General features: G+C 39.2%; 1 protein-coding gene across 2 annotated transcripts in view; it reads right to left on the bottom strand.

The window, feature by feature from the left end:
* Nucleotides 1-23280, bottom strand: part of NUDT14 (nudix hydrolase 14) — a 73181-nt gene that overhangs the window by 17596 nt on the left and 32305 nt on the right. For both annotated transcript variants that reach the window (XM_074996375.1, XM_074996374.1), the window contains exons 3-4: nt 5579-5643; nt 112-349 (exon numbers count right to left, since the gene is read on the bottom strand). In XM_074996375.1, coding sequence (XP_074852476.1) covers nt 112-349; nt 5579-5643 — 303 coding nt within the window. The remainder of the gene's footprint in view (nt 1-111; nt 350-5578; nt 5644-23280) is intronic.

Here is a 23280-nt window from a genome sequence, read left to right as displayed (position 1 = left end):
GGACGGCTGTTTCTCCCAGCTCATTGCTTTGACAAGGAAATTAATTTAACCTTAGGCTATTTAACAATTGTCATTTGAAATTAAATACAAGGCATCAGCTTGGCTATTTACCTGTATGAGGTGATTCTCCTGAGGTTTGCAATGGGAATGTCATAACCGCACTCTTCTAAGACTTCTTTGTGCGCAATTTCCTCCAATGAAAGTTCTGGCTTGTCTACTATGCCGGCACAGAGTTCATAGGTCACTCCTACTGTAGCTGGTAAGGGATCCAATACAGGACACCAGCTATCTTGGTCTTTACTTTGAAAGTCTTGAGGATGGTGTCTTTCCATTTCACACATGTAAACAGCTAAAAATATTGCAAAAGAAAAAAACAACTGTACTTGGAAAAGTCCACTGTTACCATACCACTTCAAGCGGCATAAAAAGACCCCCTACTCAAAATGAATATCACGCAATTTATCAGAAATCCAACTAACAGACAATAAATCATGCAACTGACGAAGCAGGTCTTTGCCCACGAAAGCTCATGCTCCAAAATACCTGTTAGTCGATAAGGTTCTTGTTGTTTTTGAATAAATCATGCAGAGTCACGTTTTGAAAGGTGAATGTGCAAAAACCACATTAACATCTGACTTTTGCACATTATCATTTTCACACAAATAATGGGTTTTACATAAATAAATTCTATGATTTGCACAAAGGCCATAATAACTACTCACATATGCAACTACAGCAAGCAATATTTCACACCTTTTAAAAATCTGTTTCAACAATATATCATAAAGGTAGAGATGTGCTATAATATGTGGGTATATGAAACTACCTAACTGTGAAGCATTTACTACTGATGGGTAATCAGTAGTTGATTTTTTTTTAAATGAGAAAACAACGAAATAGCAGTGGAATTATTCTTTTAAATTTAATTTCTGTGAAATGGCCCTTTCAACATTAGTTCTGCTTATATTCATATGAAAGTCTCATACATGTTACCCAGACCAAGTGCAGCTGGTTGAACCCACAAATTTAGTGTTCAAAACAACTTCCATTTGTTGGACAACGTACATGTCAGGGTTTATTTTAATCTATGCATTTATCTCTGCCGGGAAGTTGGTCTGTACACTGTGTACCATGTGCACAATGATGAATTTTTCAGTCTGTCAACTCAGCTGTTAGTTGGACAGGGTTATGAAAAGCATGTACGTTTGTTTGAAAAATCCTCTTTTGAACATATAGTTCCTTGCACAGATTTCCTTGAGTGGAATTTGCAAAGGACCTTTTGCATTAATCTAGAAACAGCTGTCACTGTAATAAACTCCTAAAGTAAAATACTAAGGGCCAGATTCTTCAGCCTTTAGTGAAAACTCTCAGTGTTCTCAACGGACAAGAAAAGCCCGTAGGATCAGGTCCTAAAACACAGAGAAGCACTATCAAAATTACTAGAGCCCTTCAAACTTTCATTTACAGATGTTCCATTTATCTCTGCTTTGCAAAGTTTCCTATCTTTAGCCCATTTCTTTTAATAACAAATCTGATCCTAATATAGGACAAGCATGATATTAAAACATTATAAAATATCCAGAATGAAAACTGTTACTTTATTTAATAATCTATGATATTGAACATAAAACTGCTGTTTTATCTAAAACTCTGTGACAATTACTGCAATGTATTAATCTTTAAAATATATAGATATAGCATTGGTTTTAGGTAGACCATAAACATGCACACAGTTAAAGGACAACTTTATTCTGTTGGCAACTCAACTTTGTTTAAAGTTACTTAACCCATTCTTATTATTCCTTTTTATATTTATGTAATTAGGAATATTACTCCCAAATGGTAGCCCACTACTGAGGGTACCTGGCTTAAGTCAGGGAGATCCTGAAGACACATCCTTATCTGGTATAAATTGCTATACCTCTGAGAAGTATGACAATTTATCTGACCTGAGGATCAGCCAATCTGGCTTTGTTTGTTGGATCTTACTGAACAAACCTGGGGGAATCTTTAATGAATTTCCTCTAACATCCAAAATCTGAGTTTGACTCAGATGGTTAATATAGAGAAATATCCACAATGTTTTTTCTCTAACTGGGACAACGCTACTAGGCTAGATTCCACTAGTCATAACAACGCAGCTGCAATACATAGAACTGCAGTTTGGCTCAGAATCACCCCGACAAATTTTGCAAGATGATTTTTCATTAAAAAGAATCTCAGATTCATAGTTCTCTGCAGTGTTGTTTTAACTGTGTAGGCCCAGTGATATTAGAGAGACAGGAAGCTGTCTCAACAGAAGTTGGTCAAATAAAAGATATTAGCTTATGTATTTTGTCAGTTGCACATGAACAAACAAAACAAAAAACAAAACCATGACAGTCTGAGAGTTTTAATACTTTAGCATCGTTGTCCTAAGTAAGGAGGTGGCTGTGTAGGGTTTAGGGATCTCTGATATACAAGAGATCAGATTAGATGATCTGCTGGTCCTCTCTAGACTTGAACTGTATAACTGGGTAAATCTATGCTTATATGAAACTGGCACTATTATCATTTCCATAAATTGTTAATTTCACTCATTGTTAATTTCACTCATTCATTGTTACACAGGCATTGTTTATATTCACTCTAATTTACAAGCACACATTTGTGATTCCGTGTTATAAATGTTAGGCTATTTTTTCTTAAAAAGATGTTATTTTTGCCAATACTTCAGGTCAACATTGAATAGGTCCATTCTCTCAAAACCCAATAAAATCTTGGAAAGGGTTGTGAAAAACTTGGAGTCTTACAACAAATATCATGCATCCTTTTGTGATGTCCTAATTCTTCTCACAGGGTTATACCAACACTTTTCTGTTTGGGCTACATGCCTTGGATATCAGACCCTGGTTAATATTTTTCTATCTTTTGGGCATGAGACAAGTCTGACCACAAGATCAAATCTGTTGAGTACTTGTTTATTTATTATTATTATTATTATTATTATTATTATTATTATTATGGGGGTAATAAAAGTCTTCAGAAAAAGCTGATAGGTAACCCTGCTTGGATCAGAACCACTCACTTAATTATAATGGGGCATATCCTCATTGTTCCTGACACAATGCTGAGATATTCACAGGCCCCAGTACAGTACAGCAGTAGCCCCAGTACACATTTCTTGATTCCAGGGAGCATGAAGCATTCACCATGATTCTTGTTTAACGATTCAGCATGCAGACAAGATTTGTGAATTCTCAGAGTGAAAAGTTCTAAGTATATGAGCTCTTTCCTGTGCAGCTGAGGCACAGGGAAGAGAGCTGAACTGCCCTAGTCAAACCAGATGATATTGTTACCCTGAACAAGCCTGTGCAAGTAACTGAAACAAAAGGCTCACTTCCTCAACAAGGAGAAATGGTTGGGCAGGGGATGGGGGCAAAGGGGGAGTGTATAGATTTAAAAAGGCTACTGGAATTTAGCAGATAAGGGATGGAATTGGTTTGCTGTTTAAACCTTTAATTTTCTTTGTTTTCACCAATAACTTTGGAGCCCTATGAGGTAAATTGTGGCTGGTGACAAGTCTTGGGCACTATGTAATTTGAGTCACTGTACAGAAAATATATAAAATCCACTGAAATGTTAACATTATACTTTAACTGGAAAATCCTATGGTGTATATTTACTGCTACTAATTCAAATCCTCTCCAGTTATACAATGTTTACTTTTATTTGGAAAGATGTGGCCAGCCTTTCTGAGCATATTCAGTGCCCTCTCTGATCTCTGTGAACATAACATCAAAAAAGCAGGCTTTAGGGGACACGACCCTTAGGAGCCATCAGAATCTGACATTTCCATGGAGATAACATATTGGTGGTATCCACTTGGCCAGAATACTTACAGTATTCTATTTATTTGGATTTTCTCTATTTCCTTTGTTTATGGACCAACCCAATTTCATTCTGGCTACGTCTGTACTTGCCCCAAACTTCGAAGGGGGAATGGTAATCAGGCTGCTGGGAGATTACTAATGAAGTGCTGTAATGAATATGCAGAACTTCATTAGGTTAATTCTCCCCCGCAGCAACTTTGAAGTGTCAAACTTCAAAGTGCCAGCATACCGTGTAGCCATGTGCAAAGTTTTGGGGAGTAAAGGCACTTTGAAGTAGCACGGGCACTTCAAAGTGCCCACGGCTACACAGCATGACAGCACTTCGAAGTTTGACACTTAGAAGTTGCTGTGGGGAGAATTAGACTAACGAAGTGCTGCATATGCATTGCCGCACTTCATTAGTAATCTCCCAGCAGCCTGATTATCATGCCCCCTCTGAAGAAGGGGGCAAGTGTAGATGTAGCCAAAGTGTTTCTCTTGTCATGAAAACTGATCTTCTAAAGAATGTAATTAATTTAACTATTTGTTACATCATTTTATTTGCAAAAATAATTAACTTTATTATGCACAGGACCTGATTCAGACAAAAGGGTTCAGCTGTCTCACACATTCCTAAAAGGCAGATGTGTGCATTGAACCTTGCGTCCTCTGCACAGAAGTGAATTTCACACAAAAGTCATTTGAAAAAAAGGTGTCATGAAAGATATTTGCAGAAAGAGCTAATGCGTGCCTCAAAAAAAAGTATTAGCCATATTAGCAGTTTCTATCTGGTTGCAAATAAAAGACATAAGATTTTAAAATAAGCAAATAAATAAATCCTATTCCTTACAATAGGTACTAGAGTGCTGAATAGAAACATGAGCTACAAGTTACAATATTGTTGCATTACACTGAACTGTTTGTCAATCATTTTGGGCAAGGGTAGATGGTATGATACTGCATGACATCTGTATGATACTACCAATGACATCTACCAGAATGGTCTTGAATCAGTCTCTTAGCAACAGAAATAGAAAGAGTAAAAGATGTTTTAGATTCTCTCTCACTTTTTTCTTTTTTTTGGTTAAAACCAACATGTTGAAAAATATATCTGATTTTTAATCTCCAAAAATAATGTCAGAAATTATAGAAATTGATACAAAATGCTGAAATTAATGTAAACAGTCTCTTTCTTATGGTACCAATACCTTTTACAAGTAAGAGAGCCAATAATCTACCTATTACATTACAGTATACAATAATATACTTGTATACAGTGTATCAAAATATATTTTTACATAGTGGATCAACATTCCCTAATTTTGAGGTGTGTTTTATATTCCTAAGTATATATCGCCTCATATTAGATAAGATTGATTTTTTTCCCCTAAATCAGGGACCTGATCAATGTTTCAGGGCATAAGCTATCTTCTATTTCCCAAGTGGGCAGTTTATTCCACAACTGCTCACCACAGAGCTGTGTGGAACTTCCCCTGAAACCTGTCAAAAGCCAAAGACCAGCTAATGGACTATCTGGATCACTGGTTTCACCTAGTACAGCAATTCCTGTGTGGAATTCTGATCTAGTGAATAGCGTAGGCTATAGTACAAAGGGACCGAATATGGAACAAAAATTTTATCACAACTAACCTCATACCCTCCAACTTTTAACTGCTTAACAGTTGGTTTTACTTGAGAGTAAAAGTAAAACTAAAGAAGAGGATTACCTGGGCGGAACTGCTTGACCACAACAAAGCATTGCCGAGAGGAATTAAATATCAGGATTGAGACACTAAGGAAGAGGGAAAAAAAGAGATCAATGCACTCTGAATAAACCAGTATAGATTCATGCAGTATTAACCTTACGTCCCGTGAATTTTATTTTTAACAATATAGGTGTAAGAAAAGCCATACTGAGTTAGACCAAAGGTCCATCTAGCCCAGTATCCAGTCTTCCAACAGTAGCCAATGCCAGATACCTCAGGTGGAGTTAACAAAACAGGTAATCATCAAGCGATCCCTCTCCTGTCATCAATTTCCAACCTCTGAGAGACAAACATGTATGATGTTCATTAATATTTCAGTGCAATGAGAGCCTGATCCAAAATCCACTGACTTCACTGGGTTTGGAATCAGGCTCCCACAACATAGGTGACAATCTATAGATAAGTTTCCCCCAACCCCCACTAAGTAACTAAAGTACACAGTTCTTAATTATCAAAGCAAGAAACACTTCCAAAATTAAGATATTTTTGACACCAGAGACAAACATAAGATGTAAAACTGGAATCAAATTTTCATGAGTGCATCCTAGCACGTGCAAGCAATTCCACTGAAGTCATGAGCAAAAAAGATTTTTCTCACTGCTAAAAGGAAACACTTGGTGAGCTATGGCTTTATAACAGACACCATCAACCTGAAATCTATCTATCTGTAAAATCAAGTTATAAAGAGTTACAGTTATTAACAGTTATTTGTGGCTTCACAAATCTTTTAAAGATTTTTCTCTACTGGTTCTGTATTAAAGACTTGCATATAACTGACTAACTTATGGTACTGGGAAAACAAACGGACTCTTCACCAGAATACTGAACATTATTTTTCTGCAAGAACATAAAAATGTCCATACTGGGTCAGACCAAAGGTCCACCTAGCTCAGTATCCTACCTTTAGACAGTGGCCAATGCCTGGTGCCCCAGAAATATTGAACAAAGCAGGTAATCACCAAGGGCTTGTCTACACTACCTCCCTACTTCGAAGGGAGGATGGTAAGAAGGATGTTGGGACTTTGTTAACAAAGTACTGCACTGCTAAAAGGAAACACTTGGTGAGCTATGGCTTTATAACAGACACCATCAACCTGAAATCTATCTATCCGTAAAATCAAGTTATAAAGAGTTACAGTTATTAACAGTTACTTGTGGCTTCACAAATCTTTTAAAGCCGCGGCAATTTCGAAGTTTTAAACTTTGAAGTGCTGGCTCGTGTCTAGCCGCGGCTCACCTGCCAGTACTTCAAAGTGCCCATGGTACTTCCAAGTCCCTTTACTCCCGAGGACTCCAGATTACACCCAGATTACAAACCAGATTGTGTTGTGAACAAGACATGAGAAGTCATTCTTCCGCTCTACTCTGTGCTGGTTAGGCCGCAGTTGTAGTATTGTGTCCAGTTCTGGGTGCCACATTTCAGAAAAGATGTGGAGAAATTGGAAAGGGTCCAGAAAAGAGTAATAAGAATGATCAAAGGTCTGGAGAACATGACCTATGAAGAAAGGCTGAAGAATTGGTCTTGTTTAGTTTGGAAAAAAGAAGATTAAGGGGGGACATGATAGCAGTTTTCAAGTATCTAAAAGGGTGTCATAAGGAGAAGGGAGAAAACTTCTTCTTCTTGGCCTCTGAGGATAGAACAAGAAGCAATGGGCTTAAACTGCAGCAAGGGATGTTTAGGTTGGACATTAGGAAAAAGTTCCAAGCTGTCAGGATGGTCAAACGTTGGAATAAATTGCCTAGGGAGGTTGTGGAATCTCCATCTCTGGAGACATTTTAGAACTGGTTAGATAAATGTATATCAGGGATGGTCTAGACAGTACTTGGTCCTGCTATGATTTTTTTTTCTGTTTTCAGAGAGAGGATTGCTGATTGAATAGTAAGTTGTTATTAGCCAAATATCCTGCAAAGACACCAGGGTTAACTTGAAGTCTGAAGCTAATAAAGATTTCAGCTTTAATACAGCCTTACTTTGGTTAGGCCTCCTTAGAATCTAGAGAGAAAGATAACACATTAAATAACTTGCAACAACTCAGAAGGATCAGCCATTACATGTTTTCCTAAAATTCAATCATCTGTGGCATCTATGGAACAGATGGAAACTTAAAAACAATCTGTCAAAATTAAGGAACAAGATCAAATTGAGTAGTACCAAGTTTTTACAATTGTCTGTCTCTCACACCATCTTGAAACAAGAGGCACAGAGATGCCACAGATTTGTAGAACATTTTCCTTAATTACTTTTAACTTCTCAGAGATTGACAAAATTCTGAATGCAATGTTTAATGTTTACAGTTTTTTCAAAAATATGGTAGATGAATTCTAATGTTTCCTTACACAGCTTGAGAGTCACAACCTAAAAGATTAAATTTTAAATCTCTCAGAGATGCATTTTCTGCCGTAAGAGTGCACTTTGGTTTCACTTTTTTTTAAATCCAGCAAACCTCATTCTCAACACCATGAAATGTGCTTTCACAGCTTATGATGAAGTTTATACCTTTTTACTTGTGAAACTCCATGGCACTAAAATTAGTGGATCAGATTTTTGAAAACTCCATAGTGGGGGTCAAATCATCTAACTGGATCTGCATATAGGGATCCTTGAGACCACAAGGAACCCACACAGAATCCAATAGGACTTCATGCGGGTGCAGCACATGTGTACATTCAAATGCAGGATCTGACTCGCTGAGTATACACAAACATCATGTTCATAAATTTCAAATGAATTAAGAAGGCAGAATGTGTTTTTTAACAAATTACTCTGAAGATTACTTTGATGGACTATAGATGCTGTGGAAAGGACCTAATGTGTTGTAAAGGCAGAATTGTAACAGTGCTTGATTGCCCAAATACCGTAACACATTTACATAGATGTTTTATATTTTCATTGCAATTTTGTAAAATAGTATTACAATTAACACCTTGGTTTGAAATAGTCTATATACAATATAGACTTTAAAATGATAAAAAATAAAATCACTAAAAATGGAAATATACACAGAAAGAGGAAGTTACTCACCTTGTGCAGTGACAATAGCTCTTCAAAATGTGTCCCCCTGTGGGTGCTCGACTCTGGGTGTTGGGGCCTCCTTGCACCAGTGCTTGGAAATTCTTCTGTAGCTGTGCTTTTCACACTGTGCATGTGCAGTAGTGCCTCTTGTGCTAACTGGCACATGTATGGCACAGAACCCTGCATTCCTTTTCTACCCTAGCAAATATAGCAGGGGAAGTAGGGAGAGAAGTTAAGCACACAAGGGGACACACATTTCAAAGAACCATCATTACTGCACAAGGTGAGTAACTTCCTCTTCTTCTCTGAGTAGTGTCCCCATGAGTGCTCCACTCTGGGTGACTATAAAGCAATAGTCACACTCTGCAGTGGGTCTGGAGCCCAGTAATGGTTACAATGGACAGAACTGTTTCACCCATTTGAATGGAGGAAGCAATCAAAGATGAAATAGCATAATGCTGTGCAAAAGTGTTGCTGGAAGACCACATTGAATATGTCTGTAAGTGATAAATTCTTGAGAAACGAGGTGGTGGAAGATACAGCCCTGGTAGAATGCACAGTGACAGAACCCAGAAAGTTGTTCCCATGAAGAGTGTAACAGATGTGTATACAGATGGAGATCCACTTGGATGAGAGTCAAGGGTATGCCATATCTCGTGTGCAGCATCAGAATGTGGCTTTGGGAAGAATGCAGGTAAGTGAACAGGTTCATTGATATGAAAGAGAGAGGAAACTTTAGGGAGGAGCTTGGGATGAGCGTGAAGAGTGACCCCATCCTTGGTAAACACCCAGGAGGTTCCGACATTGGAGTGTCAAGCTCCCCGACCCCTCTAGCTGATGACTGTTGACTAAAAATGAGGCCTTCATCGACAGATGGCGCTAGGAACACATCACCAGGTGCTCAAAGGGCAACTTCATGAGGCAGTTGAGTACCTGGTTAAGGTCACAGATAGGGACTGTGAGACAGCAGAGTTTTGCAGACCTGTCAAAAAGTGTTTGGTGATAGGATTGGCAAGGAAGAAAATCCCATCCTCTGCTCAGTGGAACACCAACAATGCCGTGGCATGAATCCTGACAGTAATGAGGGCTCGGCCTGACTCACGCAGGTGCAGCAAATAGTCAGGGAGGACAGGAAGGGGCACGGTATGAGGAGATATTGGGTGATAAGTATCCAACCACTGGGAGAACCATGTCCACTTGTAGAGGTAGGATTTGCAGGTGGACTGCTGTCTGCCATTAATAAGAACCCTTTTCACCCCCTCAAAGCATGTGATTTCAGCATCCTAGAATCATGAAGGAGCCATGAGTGGAGGCACAGCCAGAGCAGATTGGGGTGAAGCGTGCGGCTGAAGTCTTGGGACAGAAGATTATGGCAGGGAAGAAAGGGATACAGAATTGGCACTGACAGCCTGTAGAGGCAAGAATACCAAGCAGCGCACTGGGGTAGTCTAGATGCTGGTGCAGAACTGGGCTCATCAGAAGGGTTCTCAGTGCGGGGGGTGAAGCTCACCAGGAGAATCCAGTCACAAGGGGGTCTGGATGCATAGGGTTTGGGCAGAAGAAGGAGCAGATCCCTACACAGGGGTCCTCTCCCTGCAGTTGAACAGTGATGGGTGCAGAAAATAGCAGAGGAGTGGGGGGTGGTTGCAGAGCTTCCTGCAGCTGGAAAAAATCTGACCCTGGATGTCATGCAGGGGAAGAGGACAGTTGGTAGTTGTTGTGGGATGTTTTTTTTGTTGTTGTTTTTTTTATTTTTTTGTTTTTTTTAAAAATTTAAGCAAAGAAATCTAAGGGGCACATAAATTCTGCACATGGGCAATGGCATAGAATTCTATTAGGAGTAATTTAAATTTCACACCATCTGACATAAGCAGGTATTATGCTTACAATTCAAAAAAATGGATAATTTGATCCTATGTTCTTGCCACCCAGGGCTGGGCACAGAACATAGGACTATAAAGTTCCAGCCCCTTCATTATAACCCCTTAAGAAAGCTATTTCCAAGTTTAAGAATCTCATTAACATGAACAATGCTCACTCTAAATGCACCTTTTATTACAGAAGAACTTAAGCTACATATTTTATAACTGTATTTTTGGGTTATTGACTGCTGCTTCTCTGTCTTTTCATTCCTTCACTTTTCTCAGAGTTTCTACTGTGATCTATTCTTTGTGATACCTTGTTCTCTTCCCCAATACTTTATCTCAGGTCTCTTGCCAGGCTGTTTAGGTGTGTTCCCAAATTTGTTCAATGGTAGCATCTTTTGGGATGCAGTTTGTCAGAAGTGCTTATCTGTTGGACAGCTCCACTTGGAAATCAGCTCTTATCTTGATATCATTTGGCTGCTCCATGTTGAATCTCAATCATGGCTTGGCTGCTTTTGTGGTGTACCTCTTGAGCTTGAACTTGAGTTTTATAGTGACCAAATGGTGGTCTGAACCTATGTCTGTTCCTCTTCTAGCCTGGATGTCCTGCATTGATCTTTTGAAAGAACTGCTTGTACAGACATGATCAATCTGGTTTTCTGGCTGGTCGTCCGGTGAAACCCAAGTGTCCTAATGGATACTTTTGTGTGGAAAAACACTACCATCTATCACTAATTTTTTGAAGGAACAAAAGTCACTGAAGTGCTCCCCATTTTCATTCATGTTGCCTAGATCTTCTTTTCCAATGGTCTGTTCTCTGCCTGTATTTATGCTTCCAATTTTCACATTAAAGTTGCCTATCAAAATCAGCATATCCTCCTTTGCTCTCTGGTTCACACCACTTTGTAGTTTCTCATAGTTTTACATTCCTCAGCTGCTTCATTAGTTGGTGCATAACACTGTACAATGAGTACTCTCCGCACTGTGATGTAGTATCTTGCTATGATGATGTGTGATGATACAGCTGTACACTCCATTAAAGCACCAGATACCTCTCTTGATAACGTCAAGACCATGCCTTCTGTGTGTGGTGTGTTCTCTTCTTCATGTCCTGAGTAGATGAGGGGGTTCACCTGTTGCCAGGCATAGCTGCCCAGATGGCATCCATCTTGTCTTACAGAAGCCCAAAACTGAAAGCTGTTTCATCTCCACTGCAATCTGTTCTGTCTTCCCTGCTTGCTACATGGTCCGAACATTCCATGTACCAAACCAAGGTGGAAGCTCAGAGACTGCATTAAGAAGCCAGCAAATAAGTTAAAAAGACTGTAAAATGGGACAAGAAGAACTTTGTGGAAAATCTTGCACAACAAGCTGAACAAGCTGCAGGACAGAGAAAGAGCTGTATAACATCACCACAAAGAAGTTAGCTAGGTCACAGCATACAGTGGATCAGACAGTACAGGATAAGAGGGGGAGTGGGGCATGTGCTAACAAACCTAACTGAGCAGCTCAGTAGATAGAAGGAATACATTGCAGAGCTAGTGAACCACCCTGCCCACATGGAACTTCCTGAGCTACCATCTGCAAACAAACCTCGGCAAAATTAACAGCAACAGACCTACAAAAGAAGAAATCAGAAAAGTCATTTCCCATCTGAAAAGCAGGAAAAACACCTGGTCCAGACAACATTCCCACAGAAGCAATTAAGGCAAGTAGCGAGACATCAGTCAACATGATGTATAATCTCGTTGAGAAAATTTGCAACACTGAACAGATCCCACAAGACTGGAAACATGGCTACCTTATCAAGCTTCCAAAGAAAGGCAACCTGAAGGATTGCAAGAACTGGAGGGTCATCATGTTACTGTCTAGTCCAGGAAAAGTGTTCAATAGCATTCTCTTGGAGAGAATGAAGACAGAAATTGATAGACTGCTCAAGGAAGAACAGGCCAGCTTCCAAAATGAGAAATCTTGCACTGACCAAATAGCTACTCTCAGAGAGATCACAGAACAGTTGCTTGAGTGGAACTCTCCCATACATAATCTTCATAGACTTTGAAAAAGCCTTCAACAGTGTTGATAGAGATACTTTGTAGAAACTGCTGTATCCCATCCAAAATTATTAACCTAATCCATTCAATGTATGAACCCCCAATATGCCAAGTTGTTCACAATGGTGTCTTGACAGAATCCCTCAGCATACTCTCAGGAATGCGACATGGCTACCTCTTGTCACCTTTCCTCTTCTTGATCACAATGCACTGGATTATGAACAGGACAACAGATGGCCATCAATGAGGCATTCAGTGGACACTTTTCAAACAGCTAGAGGACATTGATTTTTCTGATGATATTGCTCTCCTTTCACACTGACATGAAAGCATGGAAGAAAAGGTCACAACACTAGAACAAACTGCCTCAGTGACTGGACTGAGCATTAACAAGGGAAAGACCAAGACAATGAGGATCAACCAGATCAACAACAAGACCATTACACTGGGAGGGGATGACCTGGAAGATGTGGAGCAGTTCACCTACTTGGGGAGTATTATGCGCAGAGACAGAGGAACAGATCAGGATATCAGTGTCAGGATAGGGAAAGCAACAGCAATCTCCATCACCTATCGAGTTCACAAGTAATACCTTCAACACAAATGTGACGTGTGTGCTTTTGAATGGATTCGAGACCTGGCATACTAAAAAGGTTTCAAATCACAAGGTACAGACATTCATAAACAGATGCCTGAGGTATATCCTTCACATCAAATGGAAAAACTTTGTCACAAATAAGGAGCTTTGGAACAGAGCAGGACAAAAACCACCTGCAACTCAAATCAAGAGAAGAAAGTGGGGATGGCTATGCTGCACTCTTAGAAAGCTGTCATCTAGTATAGTCCATCAAACTATAAAATGGAACCCACAAGGAAAACATAAAAGAGAAAGACCTTGAACAATGTGGAGAAGATCAACTGAGACTGAAGGACAACAACTGGAGTACTCCTGGAGTCTGCTAGAAGTTTTGTCTTGAGACACAGTAAAGTGGAGGAGACCTGTAGATGACCTATGCTCCACTCAGAGTAGAAGGGTTTAAGTAGTAGTATTCTTGGGTTGAAAACTTTTTGGCTACCTCTACATTAGCCCCTTCCTTTCAGAAGGGCATGGTAATGAGCGAATTGGGAAGATGCTAATATGCAGCATCTCGTTAACACAATGGCTGCTGCACGCGATTTGAAAGTGCTGCTTACAAACTGTGTACCTCCCATGTAGATGGAGGCCTTTCAAGAGGATACCCTGGACTTTGAAAGCCCCTTCTTCCTATTTGATTTTAGGAAGAAGAGGTTTTCAAAGTCTGGGCAGTCCTTTTGAAAAGCTCCTGTCTACATGGGTGGCACGTGATTCGAAAATGGCACTTTCGAATAGTGCACGGTGGCCATTATGCTAATGCATATTCATGGTAGCGCCTCATTAGCATCTTCCCAATGCGCTCATTACCATGCCCCTTCTGAAAGGAAGGGGATAGTGTAGATGCAGCCTTTGAGTTACTACCTTAAACAAAAAACTAACCTAACCTCTATATTTCTTGAAGTTGTGGAACTTTACGTGATTTATTACATACCTAGAAGTAACATTTACAAGGAGCTATATTTTAATCACAGTAAAATAAAAGATAAAGGTCTACTTGTCTGACCAAAGTCTGCTTAGTCTATTGCTCTAAAATGATTTTTTCAAGAGCAAAACTCAAATTTGCTTTGCTAAATCCATGTTCATGAATGTTTTAGGATTTTTACTATGGTTGGGCTTTTTTTCTAGTATGGGCAAAATTTCACCATGAAGTCACTTGCTTCATAATCTGCTCTCTTGACGATATGGATTATCGTTAATCCATAAGAAATTACTAACTCTTACTGATTGCTTTTCATGTGTTGGAAACAAAAACTTTAAAATAATCTTAATGGAAGAAGGATCTTTAAAGGCCCCTACATATCATACAATGGGAAACAAATGCATATATACAAAACCATATAAAAATAATAAGAGCAGCTAAAACAGCAGGGTCAGCAATGGCTTATTTCTTCATGAGGATGAAACAGGATTCCCAGGGACTGGTGACCAGGCTTCTCCAGGAGCTTACACTAACACTATGCTAAGTAATTGATGAGGTAATAAGAGCGAAGAAACTGACCTTCCCTTAACACTAATCATTATTAAGGCACCTCAGCATCACATCCTGTAGACAGGCAGGATAATACTATCAATATAGAATGATCTAAGCTTCCCCAATACAGCATTAAAGACAACTACTTACTAGTTTTTATCCTCAGACACTCATGACTATTTTACTAAAGGGTTAAGAATCCAGTAGACTTTTGAATCAATAGTGAGTGTGATTCTTGCAGGCCACGTGAAAATAATATTCTGAAAGCACATGGAGAGGGCATTAAGCAGAATACATTATTTTGTGTATTACTGAGCACTGTGTGGGCATCCAGCTGGCATCAGTCTGAAAAGGGATAAAAAAAAAACTGTGATAACTGAAAAAGCCTAGGAAAGAAATACAAAGATGGTATGCAGTAATAAATAGGGCAAAGAATAGAATTAGTCAGAGTCTCAGTTCTCAAATGATATCCAGTATTAACCATTGTCTTAGCATAGTAAGAAGAAAAAAGCCAAGCACAGCATGTTGATTTTGTGGATACACAGACATCTGTAGAAATTACTTTTTATAGGTTTGATCCTGCATGAGTGCTTCTGGATACAAAAAAACCAGTAATATAAAATCTTTTTGCCTAGGTTGTTTTGAAAGGGAGACAATACATCAGCACCACTACAATGGGCAAAACAACAGTTTTAAAGCATGATCTTAGGTTTTTTGTTTTTTTTTCTCCCTCAAAGTTTCAAGACTGGCTGCCTTTGCTAGCACTGTATTGGAAAGTGGGGTCCAAATTGCTCTGGTCTTCATCATACTGGGTCCATCTTTAATAAGAAATAAAGTAGCTTTGAGAAATACACTATAGTAAGGGAGAAGCAGAAGAAGAGAAACTGTATAGTTTCATTGATCTACCAAGAAACATCTATACATGAAATTGTAAAACGATTCATTTCATATGAAATTAGAATTTCCTTTGCAGTCTAATACAATCCAAAACCTGTCACATTCTTAAGTATTTTTCAGGATACAGACTTCAAAGAGGTTCCTTTTATCTAGAACAACCTCTCCAAACTACATTTTCTTTGTTAACATAAAAGAACAGGCAATTGCATGCAGAACCTATGTTACTTCTCAACTCAAATTAAGCCGTCAGTTCTTCAGAATCACATTTGGAACTGCCCCTAAAACTCATAAGGTGATACCTAAAGTGTTACCTTCTTTCTTTTATCAGGCACCTACTCAATTAAGCCAGAGAAAATGCAGTCTCTAAATTTTCAAAAGGCATTGTAATAAAGCTGCAGGCTTTGATTTATCCATTGAAGCAACTCCTTTTCTTTCCCAGAACTTTAACTGTAATACAGATGGGCTTGATATTGAATGTGTGTGTGCCTGCATAATCTATATTGGTTCATTTAAAACTGCCTTCAAAGAATTTCATGTTCTTCCAAGACCAACACCAATCCCAATGTCTGCTTAAAATGCAGCCTATCACAAAATCAAAGCAATAAGTTCCTGACAAAAACTTTCAGCCTTTCATATTAATCACAGATAAAGTGGATTTAGGAAAAGATAGAGCTCTAAAAGACTAATGTATTGGAATGACACTTCCAAGCTATTTTCAAACCTCATTTAAACTTAGTTAATATTAAGTAAACTCTTTATAAAGGATGAGACAAACATATTTAAGAAAACAAACATTACTTTGGAAAAAATCAAAAGGAAGATTTGATACACTGCATATCTAACTACAGCAGGAAGTTGCTTATGACACCATAATATAGTAAATATATATTTGGTTAATCACCAGGCTGGTGGGAGAATTAATTATAGCAATTATTTAAGAAGTGTTAATTCCGTCAACTTATACTTTGGAAATATAAAATCTAATTACAGTACCTCCTTGTTAAGCACCATGTTATACATGGTGTTTTAAGTCTCTGAGGGGTAACCACGTTGGTCTGCAAATTCAAAAACAACAAGCAGTCCTGTGGTATCTTAGAGACTAACAAATTTATTAGGTCATGAGCTTTTGTGGGTTAAACCCATCTTCTCAGATGATTTAGAGTAGAAACAGAAGAATCCAGGGTTTATGTTGAAGGGAAAAAAAGGAAGGAAAAGGAAGTTACCTGTCATTAACTGGTCCTAGTGTACACAGGATGAAAATGAACAGATAGTACCCAGTGATTCAGCAGAGAGAACAGGCAGAGGGATGCTAAGTTGCTTTTGTAATGGACAAGTATCAGAGAGGTAGCTGTGTTAGCCTATATCCACAAAAACAATGAGAAGTCCTGTGGCACCTTACAGACTAACAGATTTATTGGAGCATAAGCTTTTGTGGGCAAAGACCCACTTCTGACAAAGATGCATCTGTTGAAGTGAGTCTTAAGGTGCCACCAGACTTCTCATTGTTTCTGTAATGTGCCTAGAGCATATGGTTGCAATACAGCCTTCACAGCAGCATGCTGCAGCCAATGGGCTGGAAAAAGCGATCACAATTCCTCCATGCCACTGTGTAGTTCCAGTGAACCATCATTTTAAAAAACTTTCTTAGAAAAGTTAGTTGCCTTTAAGTCACCACAGCTTGAACAAATGCACCTTAGAATATGCAAGGAGCTAATAGAGGAGATATGTTAACAATTAGCTATCATCTTTGAAAAGTCATGGAAGATGGGAGAAATTCCAGAAAGCTGGAAAAGGGCAAATATAGTGCCTACTTATAAAAAGGGAAATAAGGACAGCTCAGAAAACTACAGACAATCAGCTTAACTTCTGTGCTGATGCAGCAAATAATTAAGGAATCCATTTGCCAATATCTGGATGATAATAAGGTGATAAGTAACAGCTGGGATTTCTGAAGAGCAAATCATGTCAAACCTATGTGGTAGCTTTCTTTGATAGGATAAAAAGCTTTGTGGATAAGGGGAAGTGGTAGATATAGTATACCTAGACTTCAGTAAGGCATTGGATATAACCTCACATGACTTTCTTCGTTATCAATGGTTCACAGTCATTCTAGAAGGGCATAACAAGTGGGTTTCCTCATGGATCAGTTTTAGGACTGGTTTTGGTCAATAGCTTCATCAACAATTTAGATAATAGCTTAGAAAATACACTTATAAAATCTGCAGATGAGACCAAACTGGGAGGGGGTTCCAGTGTTTTGGAGAATAGGATTAAAACAGTCTGGACAAACTGTAGAAATGGTCTGAAGTAAATAGGCTGAAATTCAATAAGGACAAATGCAAAGTACTCCACTTAGGAAGGAACAGTTTCACCCATACAAAATGGGAAATGTCTGTCTGGGAAGGGATGCTGCAGAAAGGGCTCTATGGGTCATAGCTGACCACAAGCTAAATATGAGACAGTATATGTCACTACTACTACAAAAAGCAAATATCATTCTGGGATATAATAACAGAAGTGTTGTAAGCAAGACAAAAGAAGTAATTTTTTCACTCTAGTCTGTAGTGATTAAGCCTCAACTGGACTCCTGTGTCCAGTTCTATGCGTTACATTTCAGTAAAGATATGGAGAAATTGGAGACGGTCCAAAGAAGAGCAACAAAATGACTAAAGGTCTAGACAATATGACCTATGAGGGAAGACTGAAAGAACTGGGTTTGTTTAGTACAGAAAAGAGAAGACTGATGACTGTCATGATAACAATTTTCAAGTACTTAAAAGGTTGTTACAAGGAGGAGGGAGATAAACTATTCTTTTTAACCTCTGATGATAGGAGAAGATGCAATGGGCTTAAAGTGTAGCAAGGGAGGTTTAGGACCAACTGTCAAGGTGGTTAAGCATTCAAACAAATTGCTTAGTGAGGTTGTGGAATCTCAGTCACTGGAAATGTTTCAGAACAGAGTCAGGGATATTCTAGATGGTGCTTGGTCCTGTCATGATTGCAGGAGACTAGACTCAATGACCTTTCAAGGTTCCTTCCAGTTCTAGTATTCTACAATTCGGTCTGGTCTTAATGTGGCATGAAGGGGGTGCAGAAATCTCCTAGAGCAGCTGCTTCTCTGGCAGGCTTCCTTCTCTCTCCCTTGCTTAAGACCCCTGCAAGGCTTGGTGATGTAGACAGGCCTGGTCTGAGCTGTTGCACTGAGGTAAATTTAAAGCATGTTTCAGTGAACTGAACGCATTTTTTAATTTTTCTATTCATAGTTTCTTTAAGGGTATTATTTGAAGAACTTTTTTCCCATCAGTAACAGCACTGAAGTAAGGATGCATGGTATGGTATTGCCATCCTCACCTCAGCACTACTGCCTGCAAAGCTGGGCCGTCAGTCAGCAGCCAACACTCTCTGACTACCCAGTTCTGATGGCCACAGCACAGAAGTAAGGGTGGCCTGGTATGGTATTGCCTTCCTCATTTTTGTGCTGCTGCTGGCAGGACAATGCCTTCAGAGTTGGGTACTTGACCAACCATCACCATTCTCTGGATCCCTAGCTCTGAAGGCAGCACAGAAGTAAGGATAGCAATACTGCAACCCTTCTAAAATAACCCTGTTACACCCTCTGCCCCTGGCAACTCCCTTTTGGATCAGGACCCCGCCCCCAATTTCAGAAATACTGGTGTCCACCTTTAAAATCTGTATAGTATGGGGTAAAAGCACACAAAAGGCCAGATTTCACAGGAGATCAGATTTCACAGTCCAAGATGTGTTTTAAATCGATTAGAATTTGGTAGAGACCTATTTACTTTCCAGTTCTACATCTCATACACAATGTCTTGTTCTTGTTTTTATCATTATCATAAATTATTAAATTCTGCCTTTTTAAAATCACCGAAACTTGAAATGACCTAGGTATATCGTTCTGCAAATTTGATGAACACTAAAGTATTCCATTTCAAAGTCTTTGGGCTTGTCTACACTTGCCCCCAACGTTGAAGGGGACATGTTAATCAGGGTTATGGGAGGTTAGTAATGAAGTGCTGCGATGAACATGCAGCACTTCGTTAGGCTAATTCTCCCCTGTGGCAACTTCAATGTGTCAAACTTCAAAGTGCCGGCATGTGTGTACCTGCGGGTACTTCAAAGTGCCCGCACTACTTCTAAGTGCTTTTACCCCCCAACATTTTTTATTTTTTTAATTTTTATGCTTTGCCTTTTGACACGTAGAAGCTGGTGGGGGAGGCTGAAGAATGATGTAGAAAGCAATGGAATTTTTCAGAACTTTCTAGCTTGTTCGCAAGAATGTTCAATACTGTTCTGTCATGGGAGTGGCTACCTCACCATGCAAGACCGGCTACTTGTTGGGCTGGTGGTGGGATATATATATATATATATATACATATATGTAGGGCAGCACACATCCGTACATAATAGTAGTAGTAAATAAACGTTTGTGATAAATTAACTTGTACCCATTAAATTTATTCACTAATCAGGAAAATTATTTTTACACACGTTTTTATTAGTATATTACAGTCACAATTGAGAAAAGGAAGTATGCTGAAGACTACATTAAGTATGGCTTCACCATCATAGAAAAAATGGGACTGATCATCCTCACTGCGTAATATGCCATGCAGTTATCAGCCATGATGCCTTGAGACCTAGTCATCTTGAGCAATGCTTGACAAAGAACCACAATGCTTTGAAAGACAAAACAAAGAGTTTTGTGCTGCTAAACTTCAAAATATTAAATGCATGAAGCTGGACACTACTGGCGTTTTTCATTAAGCACCAGCCAAAGTGGGAGAAGCATCTTTGAAAATGTCATTGCTCATCGCTAAAGCCAAGAAAGCACACACAATAGGAGAAACTCTTGTTGTAAGCAGTTGATATTGTGCTTGGTGCCAAAAGCAAGAAAAAAAATCAGAAATTTCACATTCCGACAATTCCGTGAAATGCTGCATCAATGACGTGGCGAATGATCTAAAACTTCAAGTTGTGGATGCAGTGTTGGCTTCCCCTTTTTTCGCAATTCAGTGCGATGAAACCACTGATGAATCACAATGCTGTCGATTGCTCATTTACACTCGATTAATTAACAATGGACTGTGAATTAAGAACTGCTTTTTTCTAAGAAATGGATGACCACATTAAAGGCTGCTGATGTTATGAAAATGATTTCTGATTTATTTTTTGAAGAAAATGGATTTTCATCAGAAAACTGGTTGGGGTATACACAGATGGTACTTCAGTGGTGCTTGGCTCTTGCTCTGGATCTGTGACATTGGTAAAGAAATAATTCGGACATAACCATGACTAACTGTGTCATACACAGACAAGCGTTGGCTGCTAAAACCCTTCTAGATGAGCTACGTGACTTGTTGAATTTGGCAATCAAAGTTGTCAATTTTGTGAACAAAAGTGCTTTAAATACGAGACTTTTTGCAGATCTTTGCACAGATTTGGGAGTGGATCAAAAAACTTCTTTGTTTCACACTGAGTTAGGGTGGCTTTCTAAAGGAAACGTGCTTTTGAGATTATCCAAACTGAAAGATGAAAAGATGAAGTGGAAATTTTCCTCCATCACCAGAAAAAAAAAAAAGTTATATTGTGTGTTTATGAACCAAACATTTCAACTTTCACTGGCATACCTTGTGGACATTTTTGAATCTGTGAACAACCTCAGTTGGAAGCTGCAAGGAAACAATGCTGCGAACAGCTTTGGAAATATCCAACGCAAGCTCAGACATCTAACTTTTTGTCTTTTCCAACATCTTTATCATTCACGGAAAATGAAGGTTTCTAAGAACTTTGTAAAGAAGATGTAAAGAACAAATTGTGTTTCATCTGAACTGACTTGCTGACAAATTCATCCACTGTTTTCCAGACAACTTTTCTGGCAACCCCACTCATAAATAGTATGTAATCCATTCAACACTGATGTCGATTCATTGCCAGAAGTATTGCAAGAAAAAGTGCTCAAAATGAAATACGATACAAATGTGAAAGATATTTTCAAAAACTCATGCATGGAGGAATTTTGGATAAAATATTTCCCAATTTATCTGAAAGTTGGAGAAGAAGTGCTATATATTATTCTTTTGTTTTCATTGATATACCTCTGTGAAAAAAAACTTTGCAAGTTTAGTCACAAGAAAAAAGAAACAAAGAAATCTACTGGATGTCAAAAACAATGGTGATATGCACTTTCATCTTTCAAACTTAGGATTTCTCAACTTGTGAGGAAAAAGGCAGCTTCATCCTTCACATTAAATTCGTTTATGCAGTTGATTTTAAATTACATTTTTATTAAATTTTTGTGCCAAGAAGAACTATTTGTGTTTATTTTTAATTTTAAATTACTAATTGAATTTTTTTTTGTTAAAAAGGGGTTGGAAGATGGTAAAGGAGAGGTGGGGGGCGGTAGGGTTTCTCAAGAATTAAAATGGGGGCATGATGCTGAAAAGTTTGGGATCCGCTCATTTAAATACTTGCGTCAAATACACACATGAACACATTGGACTCATGCTTATCCAGATTTTAGTTGAAGCTGATGAAGTCCCCGAGGGCCCCAGCTGAGCCAAACACTTAAGCTCATGCTTAAATTCAGACATATTCTGCACGGAGCTTTGCTTTCAGTACATACTTAAGTGCTTTGCTCAATAGCGATGGATTGACACCTGCCAATGTGTTTGTACAGTGTCTGGCAAAAAATGGGGTCCTCCTTCTGAATGGAGATTTAGGGTTCATCCATAATTATAAAGAGAACAACTTTATATTTAATTCCAAATAGTTTTATTTATGTTACACTTAGCAGCACTAAGGACTAAAGACCTACTGTGTAAGGCAATGTACGTATATGTACTCTAAATAAGTAGCTTGACTTTTAAGGACAACTGATATTGCTGGACCAGAGAGCTCTGGCAGCTGGGAGTGGGGACAGAATGGGAGTCCAGTGGCAGCAGGGGTGGTAGCTATTGGCCAGGTGGGACTGGGAGCAGAGCCACCCAGGAGCTGGAAACCTGGTTGGGGCTGGGAGCAAAGCCAGGCACACAGCCTCGTGGCACAGAGCCTAGCTAGGGCTGGGAGCACAGCCTGGGGGCCAGGGCTGGCAGTGGGGTTGGCAGACAGGAAAGGAACCTTAGAGCAGCCCAGGAGGGGCACTGACCTCCCCTGGTCTGGCAAATTCCCTCATTCAGGATGGGCCACATCCCAAGCATGTCAGACCAGGGAGGTTCAACTGCAGTATGTTTTCAGCACTTTTGAAAATCAGGCCCCAATTTTAGAAAGCACCTAAGCAACTGACTATACCTGCTTCCTCAGCAATGATGCTTCCCTGAATCAGGGTCAATTTTACATGCCTATATATTAATTTGCGAAAGTGAAATTACTCACTCTGGTGCAGTAAATGTCATTCTTTGAGATGTGTGCATTGCCCAGTGCTACTCATCTAGCTGGTTACTTCTCCCAATGTAACCGAGGGCTCGCTCTACGAGAGCAGTGGAGGCTTTGACAGCTTTCCTGAAGGGAGTTCCCTTTAGAGACATCTGCAGAGCGGCTACCTGCTCATTGCACGACACTTTTGTGAGACACTATGAGATCCAGAACCAATGGGGTGTGGACACCTCGCTGGCATCAGCAGTCTTCTCTACATCAATTACACAGTGACTCCTTTTCCCTCCTATTTGTTGGGGAAGTGCTTGACAGTCACCTACAGTGGAGCACCCATGGAGGC

The sequence above is a fragment of the Carettochelys insculpta genome, chromosome 6, assembly GCF_033958435.1.
Source record: "Carettochelys insculpta isolate YL-2023 chromosome 6, ASM3395843v1, whole genome shotgun sequence".
In the NCBI taxonomy this organism is placed as follows: domain Eukaryota; kingdom Metazoa; phylum Chordata; order Testudines; family Carettochelyidae; genus Carettochelys; species Carettochelys insculpta.
Note: the sequence above shows the minus strand (reverse complement) of the source record. Positions and strands in the feature narration are given on the sequence as shown.